Below are 17,564 nucleotides of genomic sequence, written 5' to 3'. Positions count from 1 at the left end.
GTTTCCACTTGGCTCGCAATGAGCTGGTTGAGGATAAGAACTGCTCAAGGCATTGACTGTACGGGTCGGGAAGGACTGGCTCCTCTGGTTCGGAGCCTCCACGCAAAAGGATGGAGACTTTTGCATCAGCAAGCCATTCTCTGCCCTCTGATTACCCAGGCGGTCAGGGATTAAATACTCATGGGAATGAATTAATCTTTGAGAGCTGGTTTCTCCAGATGAAGGGTTATAGTGATATCACAGCTTTCTGGTGCTGCTTCTGTGCCCTGGCCTCTAATAGCAAAGGGAGTATCACAGGGCTGATAACTCACATCAAAGGGACACAGCGAGGGCAAGCTGACAAAAAGCTGAATCCAAATCTACTTTAACTTCTTAAAATCTTTATTATTTTTTTTTAATTAGCACATGCATAAAGTGTCAACAGTTTGGGATTAAGATGACATTTTTTAAACAAATGTAGTTACAAGCGGTGCTTCGGCTCGTTCCAAGTTTCCTCTCTACACTGTACAGAAGAAAGCTCGTGTTGCGACCGACGTAGTCCCTACCTTTCCATCATCGTGTCACGACAGGCAGAACCCACAACACTGGGGAGAAATACACTTGTTCACACGTAGCAACTGGGTACGGTAGATAGATATAAGCAGCAACATCTACTCACCTATTGACTAAGTGCACATGGTTAAAAGACCCCATTAGACAGTGAACATCTTTTTTCATGTCAGCTATGTAATAATGAAAGTCAAATTATGGCCTGTAACGGGTGACCCTCCCATGGGATAGACACCCATCTCCCATCAGCTGCTTCTATCAAATGGCAAGTCGAAGGAAATATGGGTAATACTTCTGCCAGTACTGAAAAAATGAGCCTTTTGTAGGAGCATCAGGGGCAACCCACTGATGCTGAACGCCCCAGGAAGCCAAGTGCAAGGGCTGGCCGCTCCTTGGCCCTGCCGTGCCACCCCTGCAGAGCTGGAGCTAACCTCCGTAAAGACCAGTCCCAGCCCTCAGTGCTCTGGGAGGCCTGAGTTTGGGTATTGCAGAGGGGTTTTTGGGGTGTCTGAGGAGCTCCCAGCCCAACCTGGGCTAGCCTTGATCTCCAGGCTGCTGGGTGCAGGGCACAGGAGATGATCCTCACCTGACTTCAATGCCCCCCAAAATAATGTTCCTGCAGCACCTGGCCTCACCCAGAGGTGCTTGTGCTCCTACTCACTGTGAAGGCGATGGAAACCTGGCAGCGAGATGGCTCCTGTCCTGCCACAGCAGCTGGCATTGCCCCAACGACCCTGGGCTGGGGCAGGAAGAGGAGGAGGAGGAGGAGGAAGGCTCTCCAGCCCGAATGCTTGTCCCATGGCAGCAGCAAAGCACATACCCTGGAGCAAACCCTCCAGCACGTGCACATCCCACAGCAAAGTGGTGATACGATTTGTCCCCTCCCTGCATGCCCACCATGTCCTCTTGAGGGCTGTCCCCACGCCAAAGGTGCGATGTTTGCACGTGCACCTGGAGACGTGCGGTTGCCAGAGCAGGTTTTCCTTGGGTTGGCCAAGATTGGAGTGAAAACTGCTCCCAAAACTACCCTTGTGCAGCTGCAGGGGTAACAGCCCATACGCAAGGAAGGAGGAATCCCAGCGGATGCCTCAGGGCCTGGGCAGGTCCAGGCTTCCACCCAGGTGAGGACAGGCTGAGCATCAGAAATGCTTGGAAATGCTCAGCCCTTCCCCAGCTCGACGAGCCCACCCACCCCGTGCAGCCCCACGCTCCTCAGCGATACAACGGGGACCTCCAGAAAAGGCACTTGTGTCGGTAAGGAGCTGCCACGCTGCTGCAGCCCCGCTGCTCTCCCGACGGGAACACCGGACCCGAGCCCCGCACGTGACACAGCACAGCCAAAGGAGGAGGGGAGGAGAGCACCAGCAGCGCTCCTGCATCAACTGATGGAAAATACCCTGTTTCCGATTCCCCCAGGCAGGTCAAGCGGCCCCAGAACGAAAGAAGTCTATTAAGACGGGGAGCCATCAGCCCTGAAACGCTCCTAAAAATGCCTTTTGGAGAAAAAGGTTTCTTTTTGGTGGGGATTTTCTTTCTTTTTCCTAACCTGCTCTGATCTGAGATGAAAGGCACCACAAAGAGAGGCCCCATTTGTGGAAAACTGGCCAGAACTAAACGTAGACCTGAAACAGTATAAAAACAACTTTGGTCGTGGCGGTGGTGAGCGGGGGGTGTTGATGCTCATAGCAGTGTAAGTTTTGGAGACCTGGCAGGACTGTGCCAAAGATGAGCCTGCTGCCAGCAGGAAATCAACAACTCAACAAGTATCATCACTGTAACATCCTCAGGCTCAATGTCCACTTTGTTTCTAATGCAATATTTTTGTGGTTCATTTTTTTCATGGGAAGAAGTGACTTTCTGTGGAGTTAAGTGTTCCCAGCTGAGGCATCAGGCAGAAGCGCTGGTAACAGGTGAAAATCAATGGGATTTGAAATACTTGAGCTGGGGTGGGGCCTTCAGGGACAAAAGCACCTTCTACAAGGGTGGGAGGTTCTTCTTGCTGCGCTGTGGGCTGATGTGCTGCTTGCTCTGCTCTGAAACACTGGTGTCTTAGGAACTGATTTCTGAAAGTGGTTATGGTGACGACTGGCTAGCTGAGAAGCAACGTTGGGTCTGACTTTCCCTCAAGGTCCAGGGGAAGGAGACTGAACAGATATTTCCTTCTGGAGACGGCATGTAAGTTGTTTGGGTTTTTTTTAAAAGTTTTTGGATAGGGAGAGTGGTGGTTGTTCACTTTTAGGTTCCTCAACTGAGTCACCCCAAACTTTTAAATTGTTCGTCTTAATGCACCAGCATGGTTTACACGCTGCAGTCTGTGGACCACGAATGGTCTGGAACAGCAGGTTGCTGGAGCTGCTGCCTTCTAATAATTGAAATAGAGCGGTACAGCTGTGCATCCTTGTTTTCTGCAGTTAGTTCTCATCCTTCCCTCTCAGCTGTTTATTCTGTAGTACATTTTATTGTTAGTATATTTAAGGGTCAACACCCAAATCAGAAAAGGGGCAACAAAGCTAAGGAGAGCAGAAGCAGGCTGGCCTGGCTGATGGGCAATGCTTCGGGGCTGTAACCTGCTGGGGCAGAGCCACAAGTAGTGATGCCCCAAGCCTGAAGGAGGGAATGAGGCAGCACTGCAAACATGCCAAGTTGGAAGAGACACCTGTGGGCATCCCCTGGCCCAACACAGGGGCATGGATTGTGCTCTTCTCTGGTGTTTGCCTACCTGCTTTTCAAAGCCCTTCCATGGCAGAGCCTCTGCAACCTCTGTCAGAGTTTCTCCATCCTTACCTTGAGAAAGCTTTCCCTAAGATCCGATTCAACCCCTTTCTGCCACAACTCAATCCCATGCCTTGCACTCTTGTCCGATATGTGCACAGAGAACAGGTTTATTCTCCCCACTGCCCTTCATGGCTTTGCACAGGGTTTTACCTACCTGCATTTTTTTTTACTGTGCGGAGTGGTGGGGGCATAACCAACATAAAATGCCAAGCTATTTTCCTTCTGTTTCGTTTTCTCCTCTCTACACTCTTAATACTTTCTACACACCCAAGTGCTAGAACTACCACTGGGCTGGAGGTCCCCCAGGGCCAACCCAGTCCCCTGGTGTTGCCACCGTGGGATAGGTATCCAGGGGAAGGCTCATTTCATGCACTCTTGGGCTCAGAAACCCCCCCCCACAATGACACACAGCAGATTTAAGCCTGCTTTTGCTAAAAGCAAAAGACTAGAGAGGGACCTCTGCCTGCTGCTCCGGAAGGTGGCACCTGTGGGGAGATACCTGTTCGGAGAGGTGCCTATGGGAGGGTGTAGCATTGGTGATCTACCATCACATAGTGCTGTGGAGATGCCTGTGGCCTCTGGGTCCTGTACCAATGCAAGACAGATGCTGATATTGATAATGTCACATCAATACTGCCTTCAGGGGACACTGGCCAAGCATGTCCCATCCAGGTCTTGCCTGGGGATTTCCTGCAGTGAGAGCCCATCCCTTGCTGCAGGCTCTGCCTCAGCCTAGTGACAACACCAGGATGGTATCTTCCTTTGGGGACATCCTAGTGTCTTCCTCCCACCCTGCCTGTGGGCATGGTACCGGAGGCTTTGGGGCAAACCCCTCACTGAAGTTCCTGACTGTGGGTTGGGTTTTTTTTCCCCTCCTTCCATCCCCCAGCAAAATGCAGGCACAGTTCTCACCTGGAGAAAGGGGAGCTTGAAAGTGATCCTAGAAAACCTGGGGTTTGTTAAAGGAAGGGGAGACTCACAAAAACCTCCTTCAACTTTCAAAGAGACTGAAATACTTCAAAGTCTAGGCTTGGGTGTAAGTGCCTGAAGGAGGACACTTTCTGTGAGCTTAGAGGCCATCACACGAATTGCACGGGCAGGTAGCTGCAGCACGGCATGTTTCCTATCGCATGCATGGTCATCCTGGAGGAGCACAGCTGTGTGGGGACTGGGAAAGGCCAGGCGCACTCCAAGGGCATGGAGACCCATTCAGAGATAAAACCAGCATGTCTTGGTGCTCCCATACTTTGCTCAGGCACTTTTGCGTGGGGATAGTGGAGGGGCAGGAGAGTCCCACTGCTGTCATCAGCGGGGGGATGTGGTTGTGGTGCTGGTCATGGGGTCAGCTAAGGAAGAGACAACAGTCCTCAAGGTGCTGCTGACCAGTTGAAGGTAAATCCATGGGTGAGTGAGCATTTGAGGCTTCTAAAGTGCAGTGCAGGTTTTATGGTCTTTGCTGTAAACTGTGAACTCTTCAGGAGAGAGTCCTTGCTGTTGTTTTTTTTTAATCTGTAAAGTGACATGCCAGCTGAGAAAACCTTACCCCTGAATGACAACTACTACTACAGGAAAAGAGCAATCATGGTGAAAGAAACAGCCTATGCTCCCCTTGCCAGCATCCCGTGATGGGGAGCACTTCCCACGGCCCTCCATGGTCCATCCACAAGCAAATGGCGTGGTACTCCTGCTGGCCATGCACCTCCAGAAAGCATCTTCCAAAATACCACCTCCAGTGCTACAGCCTGCCCCCCTCCAAGTGAAACTTCCTTTTATCGTTAAAGTTGAGGTGTTAAATTCAGGCTCTGTTCCCAGGGCAGTCTGCAAAGCTGCTGTTCAGGCTGTTTGGTGTCTTGAAAGGCAGACAGAGATGGAAAAGTTGCGGGGGGGAAATCTGAGGGCTCTTACATGAAGGGAGCTGTCTGGAGAAGCCATGTTCAGCCTTATGTTTGTCACCAGAATAAAACCTTCCTGAGATAAAATAGCTACAAAAGCAGGAGCTCTCATACAATGTGATGCTTTTTCCTCTCTAGGTCTCTGCCTAGGGTGGAAAGTTAGAAAATACCCAAACCCTTCTTCCCTCAGGATGCCAACCCTCTAAGAGCCACCAGTGTCAACCGCCAGCCCCAGTGTTCACTCAGAATCAAGGAGACGCCGAGGGTGCAATACCAGGATGTGAACACTGCTAGACTTCCACCAACCTTCATGAAACTTGAGCAAGACCAGACTTCACGCCTGATGTAGCCTTCACAGGCAATGACTGGTGGACCATCGGCATGGTGGTCCCAATAATGTTCCTTTTCAGATAAATCAGAGATGTCAAAGAGGTTCCTGATGGACCTCAAGGACTAGCCTTCAATTAATATCTCTAAGCAGAACCAAACTGACTTATTTACTCTTCTGCTGCCTCTAGCCCAATTAATTTGTATGCACACAGAATATACTTCCCCCTGTTGGCAGTCATATTTATTATTTTTAATCTGTGCCCATAAATTGGCAAGTGGGAGAAAGCAGATAAAATGCAAAGAGGAACTCTCGGGAGATCAGTTGGGCTCATTAAATGTTTGGCACTCTGTGATTGTCTGTTGGCAATGAAATGCTGCTGCTATATTTTTAACATGGAACACGATACCTTAATGTACAGAAGAATCTTCTCAGCCCACTTCTGGTATACTTGAGAGAGGAGAAATTCAATCATCTGTGACCTGGATTGTATTTTTAATGGTGGCCAAATTAGATAAAATAGTTAAATATTCACTTTTATATCAGCCCACATGAGGATTTGAGCATTTCAGGTTGTGTAACGCAGCATGGCCTACTTTTGGAAGAGTATACAGAAATAGGCACGTATGTACAAAATATTGAGCATGCAGCATATGGGTCAGCCAGCCAGTGTTAATCAGTATGGCACAACCAATTCCAGCAGAGCTAACCCAGCCCAACCAAGGAGCTGGTGTCGCTTGTGTTGTCAGATGTCACCTGGGCAAAAAACAGATGAATGCACCTGAAATAGAGATGGTTCTCCTCAAATGTGGCCGAGTCCCTCAAGCAAAGGCACTGAGGATGTTGGCCTGCCCAGCAGAGCTGGCCTAGCAGGAGTGGCTGTACCATGAGACTGGGGCTCTCGGTGCCACCACGTGCTTGCCTGCCTTGTGGTGCTGCCAAGAGAGAGCTAGGAAGAGCAAGGTGTGCTGTGATCAGACCAGAAATGGGTGTCTACAACCCATGCTGACTATATAGGCTACTTCTCCACCAGCTACACAAGAAACCTGAGCAATGAGCTCTGATGCAGACACCTCACTGGGCAGAGGCTCCCTGTGGATCAGCCCCATCCCTGGTATCGAGACAGCTTCAGTGGAGCTGAGGCACTTCAGATCCCTGGAAGAGCTGGATCGTGATGTTTTCAAGCAATGGGCAATGCCAGGAGGTTATGGTCCTGCTGACTTGCTCTGGAGTTGAGCATGTGAAGTGGGCTTGTGCTATCAGGGGCTGGGAACTTCCATAAGCAGAATACAAATGGTGAGGATGTGCTGGGATGTCCGAAGAGGAGAGGGTGGTGTAAGAATGCAAAAGCATGACAAAACGAGGGTGAGCCTTTCTCCCTGCACCCCTGAGGCTCCCAGCTGTGCAGCCGCTCTGCAGGCGTGACCTGTGCACAGGGCAGGCAAGGCTTGAATTATGTGATTGTCGAGCGCTTTGCCATACAGCGGCATTGACCCTGATAGTAGCACGGGTTGACTGACTGCTGCCAATCCCAAGCATAGCAAAGTTGCTGTGGGGGGCTACCGGGACAATCCTGACCTACCACGTGCCAATGGAGTCCTACCAGAATTATCACGGTTTCACATGATGCACATAACGCAACTAGTGCATGAAAAGAAGGGACCCGGTCTTTTCAGGGCACTCAGCTCCTCTCCAGTTCCCACCAGGATCAGCTCAGCTTCCCCGAATTGGGGCAGTCACAGACCCGAGGCACGAGCCAGCCCCACAGGTCCCAGAGCCGCTTTCCTGCCTTCATGTGCTGGTGAGACTCCGGCCAAGCCCCACCGGGGTCTCTGCAGCCCTTTGACCAACGTAACGGGTAACGGCAGCTCCGACAGCCCTTTGCTATTCCCTCTCTCACAAAGGGCTGTTATTCTTTCTAAATTATTCTCATAAACCCAATTTCTCTTCACATACAAACCATTGCAACTGGATTAATAACGCTCTACAATAAATACTACCAGGTGGCTCTTAAATGTTACTCTGAATTTTTACAGGACTTTCTTATGAACTTGCTCCAGGTCAAACCCTGGCTGCCTTCCCTAGGAAAGCCTGTCGCGGGTACTGTAGGGTCTCTGCCTGGGTGGAGATGCCAGGCTTTGGCCGAAAGCTTTTGCAGCTGGTTCTCTGTATCTCAGAGGGTCAACGTCAGAAGTGAAAGCTCCTGGTGAACGCCAAACATCAAGAAATTCCTGGCCACCTGCAGGACACCATGTCTCCCTGCCTCCTTTGGTCAACCCCGTTTCCCAGTTTTGCAGATGAGCTATTCCATGCGTCCTATTGCTCTCCCGCTTCTTGCCTGCCCTGCCTGCCCACAGCGGGAGCTTGGTAAAATGGGAGGTACAGAGCCTCCCCACCAGCCTCCTGGCAGACTGACATGGGAACTGGGATTGATCCGTACAGCTAATCCCACCCTGCCGGGTCTTCCTCGCACTGGGAGAGGCTGCCCCTCAACACACAGAGCAGGACAAGTGCCCAAGCAGCTCAAATGGCATCAGCGCTGCCGAGATGGGGAATTCTGGGAGTTAAATCAGAGGATTTTATTTGCAGTTCCTTCTCTGACAATCAGCCCTGCTGAAGTCAAGGGGAGCTTTCCCTAAGGAAAGGGGGGCCAAACCTGGGGATGTGGCCCATGGCAGGGCACCTCCACCCCCAAACCGTTCCCCAACCACCCTTGCCCCCTCCCACATCCACGCCACTCCTCCATTTGAGCACCACAGCCCAGATGCAGGGATATGGGGGGTGTCACATCCAAGGGACCAGAGATCGCTTTGTGTCAGTCAAGAAAAGGGAGGGCTCCTGAGGATATTTCTCACTGTGAAGGGTTTCTCACCAGGAGGAAAACAAGCAGATACTTGGGGTATGGTTCAACATTAGCATTTCTCAGGGTGAACTTAAGCTTCAGCCTTTGAGCCTTTTGGGTCCCAGCCATGTCCTCCCACCTCCTTTACAGGTCTGGTCGCTCCTAGATAATAAAAATACTACTTTTGTAGCCATTGCGTATGTGGCTACTGGGAAAGCTGGAGAGGGGAGCTCAGAGCCCAGCTTCTCCCCAGAAGAGATGCAATGTGGGGACTTGGTTTCCCCCCATGCAGGTAATCGTGGTCTATGGAAACACCATGTTGAGCAAGTCCATGGCCAGTCCTGGCCCATTTTCTACTGGTGGGGAACCTCTCCCGGCTCTCTGCTGGCTCTTACTCCTGACTGTGATATTTTCACTATTCCCCACCCCTTCGCTCTCCCTTCCCCTGCCTCCTCCCTTTGTAGCTGTGTGAAAAGCCTCTGATGAATCACACTCTCTTTTGACGAGCAAACTAATACTTTCAGTGCTGTGGTGGGGGCCCAGCTCTCCAGGGTCCCCTGTCAGTGCCCACCTGTGGGGTAAGGGATGGGGCAGGATCAGGCTGGGGGGATTAGTGGGTCCCAGCTGATCTCAGTTGTATGGGTGCAATTTGTGGGGCTGCAAAGTGCAAGTCGAGGGTTTACGTAAAAGCAGCATTTTGTCTAATTAATTTTTTCTCAAATAACGCTGAAATGGTGTAGCACTAAGGCCAAGGAAAGCTGGGCTTGGGGCAGCTCCCTGGACACCTCTGCTCCCTTGCTGGCAGCCCCTTTCCCCCCCAAGGACAGCACACATTGTACCGTTCAAAGCCCGGACAAGTGCTGTGTCTCCCTGCCAGCTGCACACAAGCCTTGCCTTCACACTTTTCTCCCAGAAAACTGGTCCTAAGGATGGAAACGGGCCTAGGTCACCAACGCCTTGGTCTTCTCCAAGCAGCAACAGCACGATGGTGACCATCCCCATGCAGCTGCCACAAAAGGCTGTGCATCGCTCTATGGGGAAGGAGGCTCCTCCCCACACACAGCCTTTGGAGCTGCCCGATCCTTCAAACGCAGGCAGCAGAGCATCCCCAAACCCAGTGCATGGTCATCCCTGCGTGCCCATGGTGACACCAGCTGTGCAATCAGGGTTCTTCCCCAGGAGCTTTTTCATTAGCACATTTAACATCTAGCTGAAAAAGCACTGCTGCCTCTGGGTTTCCCTTCGCTCGCAAAGCACGCTCACGGCCAGTCTCTGGTCTTGCTCCAGGTGTAAATCTGGAGTAATCCTATTAACCTGGCTTCAGAGCATTTTTGAAGTCATTAAATGTGAAGGTGCTGCTAATTTCTGGTCTCACTGCCTCCGAGGTGTATCCTACCAGTGCTGCTACTGCCCGGAGGGTTTTCAAAATGGTGTGAAAGCAAAGCTCCTGAATGAGCGGGGCTGCCCGCGCTTGTTGGCATCGACGTTGGGGAAGGCGCCTATACACACCTGGGACGGAGCCGGGGAGCTCCGCGCCAGCCCAGCCCTGGGGCCCCTCAGTCTGACCACTCGTTATCGTCCAGCTCGGAGTCGTCGTCGGACTCGCTGTACTCCACCGCGATCCGGCGGGACAGGATTGTCGCCACATCGTTGCCCACGGGCTCTTTTTTGGCCTCTTGCTCCCATTGCTCCTGGACTTTCCGGAGCTGGATTCCTGTAGTAAGAAAGGGGGGAAGGCTTTAGAGGCACGTGCTGAGGACCCATGGGTGCACCCAGTGGGCAGCAGTTAAAAGTATTGGCTGAAACAGGGTGGCTGCAGCCTCCTTGCAAGGAGGATGCACACAATTACAAAGCTATACGAGATAAGAATGCAATGCATGCAATTATAAAGCTATATCATAAAGCTCTTCCTCCGCTTCCACTCGACCTGAAGAGTTTGAACCTTCCTGAAGGTTAAATCTGCCATTTGACCTTACGATTTGCAGGAAGGGGAAACAGGAGAGACGTTGGAGCACATTGTCTGCTACAGCCTGGAAGGAGGCCACGCACGCAAGAGCTGCTGGTCATCCCTGTGGGACTCTGGCCCATCTCTGGCGATGCGATGGGTTTCCCCCACCTCCCTCCAACCACCTGCACGGCATTTCTTTCCCTCCCCAGGTCCCACCTGGGTGCCTCCACCTTCACACATCACCTGGCCGCCATGGGCTCGTCTTGCACTCAACGAAGCCAACGCCACCCAACTCTACTCCAAGAGGTATTTTGCCACCACGGTGGCGGCGCTGGGGACCCGTCCCCCACCTTCCCGCTGCTGCCACACCCGCCGCTCACCCCTGCGGATGGCTGCCAGCAGGTCGCTCCGGGCATCGCTCATGGGCATCAGCGGGATCTGCTGCTTCCGGGGCTCCACAGCGGGGGCCGGCGGCGAAGCCGAGTGTGCCGGCGAGGCGGCGACAGCGGGGGGCCCCGGCGGCGGCGGTGGGGGTGCCACCGGGGGTCCCATGGGGCCAGCCTGCGGCGGGGAAGCGGAGTAGGGGCTGGGAGGCACAGGGGGTGGCGAGGGTGCGTAGGAGGGGGGTGCTGCTGAGCCGGGGGGCAGCGCAGGGGGAGCCGAGATAGGGCTGTCGAAGGCGGTCTGCGCGGAGGGGATGACAGGCGGCGGGGGCGGCGGGGCGGGCGGCACGAAGTACTCTGCCATCGGCACCGGCTGCGGGCTGCAACGGGAGGGCAAAGCCATGTCAGCGGCACGAGGGACGATGGCACCCACCATCCATCCTGGACCAGCTGAGCTGTGGCGTGGTTTGCTCTGGAGCCCCACATAAGCTCTGTCCCCACGGAGGTGGGGGGGCTCTGGTGGTGGGATGGGCTACGGGGCGTGCGGTGGTGAGAGGGCAGCCAACATCCCAGGGGAAAACAGTCCCCTCCATCCACCTTGTCCCCTTATCTGGGATGAGGTTACCCCAAAAGTGCTCCTGACTGATTCGACCTTGGGTCTCACCAGCAGTTTTGGACCACGGCAGCTGCAGAGGAGGGCTCTCCCCACTAGTACAGCACCGCCGTCAGCCCAGCAATGGGGTGGGAAGCCCCCTGGCCCAGGCAAGCCCCCCACCAAGCTCCCCTCCCGTTGGGCAGCTCTCTGCCAGGAGAGAAGAGGCAGACTGAAGCCCTACCCGTAATCCTTGACTAAATGAGGTCTTGGCCCGTTGAGGATAGCCTCGGGAGGCTGCGGCACGTGGGGCTGCTGGAGGCGGTTGAGGCTGTTCTGCCGGCTGCCCGCCGCCGGCACCGGGCGGTAGACGTGCTCCTGGGTGGGGGCAGCCACCAGTACCCCCTCCTTGTGCTCTGCTGGGGCCAGGTGGGATGCCGGGGCCAGCAGCTGTGCGGGGTGGTTGGGGCTCGCTGGGTACGAGTGGTCGGCTGCATCTGACGCGTAAGATCTACGGCACAGGAAAACCCAACGGTTGTACTCCTGGGAGTGGGGTCAGCTGGGCAGGGGGTCAGGGGGACATGGGTTTGGAGGAATTTTGGGGTTGAGACAACAAAAGACAAAATGGCCACAAAAATACAGAGGTACAAGAAAGCAGAGAGATAGCGGAGGGGAGGTGGACACCAACGCAGCTGAGCCAGTCTCTTCCCTTAGCTGCTAAACGGAAAGTGCTCTGACTTTATCCCAACACCAAGACTGCTCCTGAGGCCCAGGATGGAACCTGGGGCACCAGCTATCCATGAAGGTACCATGGGTTTATGGCTTGTCACCCCAACCCTGCTGCAGGCAGCACGTCCCTCCAAGGACAGAGAAGGAGAGAAAAGCAAAGGAGAGCCAGTGAGTTAAACACACAGTAGGTAAAACCTGCCTATTATCTGGGGACAGTGATCCTTCCGATGATGCCATGTGATAGGGGGATGGTGAGAACCTGTTATCAGGTCGGAACTCTTTATCATACGCCATCATGTTCCACTCCAGGCGCCGGTTGCGGGCTTTCCTCACTTTCTTCACCTCCCGCGTGGAGTCCTCCACCAGCCGCTGCTCCTGCGGGCACACACGGGCTGCGGCTGCTGCTCACCAGACTGTAAGCAGTACCCAGGGAGGGTACCCATCGAGATGCACCCACCACAGCGGGGGGGAGCACAAGGGATGCACCAGGGAGGTGACAGTCTCCCAGGTCCCAGGCAGCCCCGGCTCCAGCCCCTCCGGTGCCCCCTCCTGCCTGTTACCTTCTGCCTGCGCTTCTCCTTTCTCTTATCTTCTGTCGCCTGCAACATCTTCTCCTTCCATAAGTTGAAGAAGTAGGAGGGGTCGGTGTAGAACTTGAGGCCGTCCTTTTTGTCATCCCTGGGGAGTTGGGGAGGGAGAAGAGGGGGGATTATCAAGCACAGGAGAAGACCTCCCTTACCCTGAGCAGGGACATTTGGTACAATCACAGTCATAAGCTGTTACCCCACCATGAACGTGTCCAACACAGTGGTCACTACCTGCAGTACCACTGTGTGGCATCACTTGCCCCAAGCACCCTAGGCAATGGCGATGGTGGCACAGTAACCAGAGAAAACAGCCTCTCAGCCCTCACCAAGCAGCAAATGGGGTACATCCTCCAATATCTCTCCTGGAAAGGGGCCCCCAGGATCCCCCAGGACGCTCTCGGTCCCCCCAAGGAGCGATGTGTGAGCCACCCTACCTGTAGGGCGTGAGGATGTTGAGCGGTGGAGGCTTGTCGCAGCGCTGGTACATCTCCATCACCGGGTTGGGGATGGAGTTGCGAGACACAACCTGCTGGTTCTGCACCGTGGAGCTCTTGAATGCTTTCCGCATGTTGATGTCCTGTAGCGAAACTGGGGGCACAGGAAGGAGAGGGGATGCAGGGGTGGCCTCAGCCCCCTGAACTGGGCATGGCAGGTGGTCCATGCCTGAGCACATGTCCCACACACTCGCGCCTGGCCATCACCCCAGAATAGCCCCAGCCCCTCACCTTCCTCCACGGTGGAGTCCAGCTGCGTCACCTTGATGACCAGCAGGTCCACTCTCTCCTGCAGCGAGTTCATCCGCATGTAGAAACTGTTGGCTTCATTGAAGAGCTCACCAAAGATGTCCTCCGCGTGCCTGCCTGGTAGAGGGCAACAGGTGCCCGTCGCAGGCAATGGCAGCAGGCAGGCAGCCCTTTCCCAACCCGTCCCCTGCACTGCACGCCTCCCCACCGCTCCATGGGGCTCCCTCCCCAGCCTTGGTATTTTGGGAGCTGAGCTTCATCCCCGCCCAGACCTGGCAAAGTGCTGCACGGAGGGAGGGAAGCACAAGCCACCCGCCCTTCTCCATGCACGAGCATCCTTTTCAGCAAAAGCGGTACCCATGGGAGGCACCAAACCATGGTGGTGCTCATCCTAAAAAGCCTTTGGATCTACCAGGGCAGATGCAGCCAAAAAACTACCATCACCCTGCAGCCATACAACATTGCCCACAGAAACACAGCCCTGAAGGTAGAAAACCAAGAGCAGGGCAGCAGGGAGAGTGCTAGAGCGGAGAGAAGCCGCAAGTCTTTTCACTTAACCAGTTGTTTTCCAGCAGCACTCTGAGTATCCCTATGATAGCTCCTCATTAGGGGTTACTACTATCACAGGTCTGAGCGGGACCCTGGGCAGAGCACCGCTGACACTTGCAGGCTACTGCACCCAGCCCAGCACTCAGCCCAGCACCCCAGCTCCTCAGGGTTTCCTCCAAAACCACATACCAAACGGCTCCCCAGGTCAAGGCATTTTTGATGTCTGCTCAGCCTGTCACCCGACTTGGCCATTTGTATTTGATTTCTTTTCCCCTGGATGAGGTAGCCATGGCCTGAACACCCATAGGTGCTGCTCACGCAAGACGCTGCACTTCCAGCAGCTCCCTAAATACAGGGTTTATTTTTTTCTGGAAGTATTTTAGAGAATAATCTAGTTCTGGAGGGTGGAAAAAGAGGGGGAGCCCTGAAGAGCCTGTGCTTCTCTCTATTTTAATTCGATATTCAGCAGTGAAATAGTTTTCCTCTGTTAAACCCTTACACTGGCATGTGTGGTGCTTTTATCCTCCCCTTTTCTGCTGAAACCAGTCCCAGAGCAGGAAGACAGCCAAGGATTTAGCCCTTTTATGTATACCTCTCCTTCTCATAAGAGCTCAGATTAAAAAGAAGAGGTTGGGTTTTTCTTAATCGTTGCCTGACCTTCCTATTTCTGGCCAAGTCAAGAAGCAAGGGGCTCATGAAGGCTTTCCATCCCCCACCACGCAGACCAGCTATGGGAGAAAAAAGGGTCTTAAAAATGTCACCCAGTCCCCACTTTGGGCTTGGCCCTGAGCATTCTACTTTTTAAATTAGCTGGATAATTCCTACTGAATTAGGGGTGGCTGCAGCCCACATGGCTCATGCATAGCCCCCATTTCTCTGTGATTGGAACCAGAGCAAGCGCCCCCGGCGTCCCACCATCATCCCACCGCCCCATCCCCATCCCACACTGGGGTTGCTGAGCCTGACTTACTGAGGCTGCCCAGCTGCTTGATGATGGCAGCCAGCGTGCTGTTGGTGACACACTCCAGCTCGCTCGTCACCCCCTCGGGAAGAGCCCCCCGGCACAGGTGCCGGGGCTCGATATTCCTCTTCACCAGCGGCATGCTGCCAGCGAGCCCTCACGCCTCTCCTGGGCAAATGAGAAAGAAAAAAGATAAAATACACAGCTTTTGTGATTTGCCTGGTTTTCCCCGCCTTTCCTCTGCTCTCTGCCTGGGCCACTCCTCTTGCCCGCACCGGGACACAGTGGATGCAGCCCACCTGGCGGCAGCAGGGCTTTTCCATGCAGGGGATGGTCCATGGGTGCAAATCTCCAGATGCTGATGAGCACACGGGCATGGCACCAGGACAGAGGCGAGCACCACACCAGGCCCTGTCCCCGCCCTTGTGCTCTGCTGACAAGCCACCGTGCCCAGGGAGCCCTTCCCGCTTGCCTTCCCAGAGCTCCACTCAAACCAGGAGCAAACCCCCATGTGCTGCAGCCCTTCAGCCAGCCCCGAAAAGCCTCACCCAACCCAAACAGCGGCCAGAAGCGAGCAAGCGCTTGTAATATTATTTCCAGCTCAGTGCAAAGCTCTCCGGGGTTTTATTTGTGCATGCACTACACTGAGGCAAGCTGCCACAGCCAGCTCACCCCTGCTCTCTGCAGCATCCCTGCGTGGCCCCCGCGGCAGCCCCGCGTGCCCCCCACTCCACTTCTGTCCCTGCCTGAACTGGGGATGGTTCATTCTCTACAGGGCTCAAGATGTAGGGAGACGCCCGCACCCAACAGCCCCATCTCCAGCGAGAGCACCCGTGGGAGCTGGCGAGGAAGGACGAAGGACAGGCACAGTGGGGGTAGCTGGCGGGGGGCTGGGGGCAGGTTACCCCATTGATGTAATGAGTGAGTGGTGTAAAACAGGCTGAGAATGGAGAAAAAAAGAAGGAGCATGTATTAACCACGGTGCAGTGGTGTCTCCTTGGGCGCTGCAGCCTGCGACTGGAACATGGACAGGCACAAAGCAGGCTTGCACAAGGGGGTCTTATGTGACACGAGTGCATCAGGCCTCAGCTCCGCTCCCAAAGCAAAGGCAAACTGATGGCTTTAGCATGGAAAACACCGCAAACTGCATCCCAGGCTCACAAGGGCTGCAGAGCACAAACAGCCTTGCCAGCTCCCGAACGCAGCAAGCTGAATCCCCCCATTTCACATCCCAGGCACCCCTCATCCACCCCATCTTTCACAAAACCCCTCTCTGCTTTGCCAGCGAAGGAAACCCAGCTTCCGATCAGAGCCGTTAATAGCTGGGAGCGGAGCAGCCGGGTACCGACAACAGAGCCAGCAATTCCGACCATGAACAGAGGCAGAAATCTGCAGAGTTCACATTTTTTGGCCCCGGCAGCGTTAGACAGAACAGTTTCCTATTGATAGCACCCGGCCAGCGTTCCTCTCCCCCCGCCAGCACCGCCAGCTCCTCCGGAGTTTTGAAATGCAAATGCAAGTTCTCTCCATGAGAGACCAAAAATTGTTTCTAAATCATTAATATCGAGCTTCCCAAAGGCCTGATTGTGCTCCCAGATCTGCATGTACAGGGGGTGAATGGCTGGGCTCCGCTCTGCCCCGGGGCAGTCAGGGTGCCGTGGGAAGGACCCCAGCCCTGAACCCTCCTTAGGGTTTCGCAACACTTTGGGCTCAGAGCAAACCGCGTGTCCTCCGGCGCTTCCCAAAGTCACTGCACATGGATGGCGGCGCTGGTACTGTCCCTGGCTCCCAAAACAAGCAAGAGGCTTCTGCCAGATGGTTGTTTTTTGGCCGAGAAAACTGTGGCAGAGTTTGCAGGGGAGGCTCTGGATGTCTGCTCATGGACGTCTGCTCTGCCCCTGTACAACCCCCCCTTTCTGGGCACCCCCTGAACTTCCCCCCCCAGAGCTGTGGAAAGCGATAAGCCATGCTTGCAGCTTTACCCGGAGCTCACTTTGGTCCACTTTTATGTGTCACCCCAAAATCTGCACTCAGAGGCTGAGCCCCGGCACGTCCCTGCAAGGGCTTTCCCCCCGAGCAGGGACGGGAGGGCGCGAGGAGAGAAATTAATGAGCCGCTTGGGCCCAGCAATTAGAAACAGGGAACAAAGAGCCATTCTCAGCATCCGCCTGGGACAAGGCCACCGGCACCCAGGGCTTTTTGTCCACATGCAGGGGGCCTGGGAGGAATCAGGGCCACCCGCACCTCCGTCCCCCATGGGGACCCCAGACGGGGATGAAGAAAAAGAGGATTGAAGGTCTGAAACTCTTCCCAGCAGGGATAGACTTGAAGCGGGGCAGAAGGTGGGTACGTGGTCTGATAACCTTTGAGACCATGACATGGGAGAGCATCTCTGGAGAAGAAAGATCCCTTTAATCTCTGCCCAAAAAGCCCTAACAACACTCAGAGTTTGCAGCAGAAAAAACCAAGGAGGAGTTAGGCACACATTTTTAGGCTAGGGTAGCCAGGACAGGCAACTTTGGCTACGCCACAAGAGAAGCTGCTTTTTAACCTCCCCAGTTAATGGCTGCTAACAGGAACACAGGGATTAGAAAGGCTTGCCATTCCCTCCTGTGACAAGTGCCGTCTCAGTCTCCTGTAGCAGCATCCCTCATGCACCAGCGCCACCAAACCTCCAACTTCTGGA

The 17,564-nt window shown here is 54.3% G+C and overlaps 1 protein-coding gene across 1 annotated transcript; it reads right to left on the bottom strand.

The window, feature by feature from the left end:
- Window positions 1-406: 406 nt before the first annotated feature.
- LOC142063001 (actin-binding protein WASF3-like) lies at window positions 407-15,041 on the bottom strand. Its single transcript, XM_075106273.1, has 8 exons — window positions 14,888-15,041; window positions 13,351-13,485; window positions 13,060-13,213; window positions 12,599-12,716; window positions 12,238-12,413; window positions 11,554-11,820; window positions 10,715-11,097; window positions 407-10,100 (listed from the first exon to the last, which is right to left on the bottom strand). The coding sequence occupies exons 1-8, from the start codon at window positions 15,018-15,020 to the stop codon at window positions 9,943-9,945; spliced, it is 1,524 nt and encodes a 507-aa protein (XP_074962374.1). The 5' UTR covers window positions 15,021-15,041; the 3' UTR covers window positions 407-9,942.
- Between the last annotated feature and the right edge of the window lie 2,523 nt (window positions 15,042-17,564).

The sequence above is a fragment of the Phalacrocorax aristotelis genome, chromosome 11 (assembly GCF_949628215.1).
Source record: "Phalacrocorax aristotelis chromosome 11, bGulAri2.1, whole genome shotgun sequence".
Classification (NCBI taxonomy): domain Eukaryota; kingdom Metazoa; phylum Chordata; class Aves; order Suliformes; family Phalacrocoracidae; genus Phalacrocorax; species Phalacrocorax aristotelis.
This window is presented reverse-complemented; position numbering and strand designations above follow the sequence as displayed.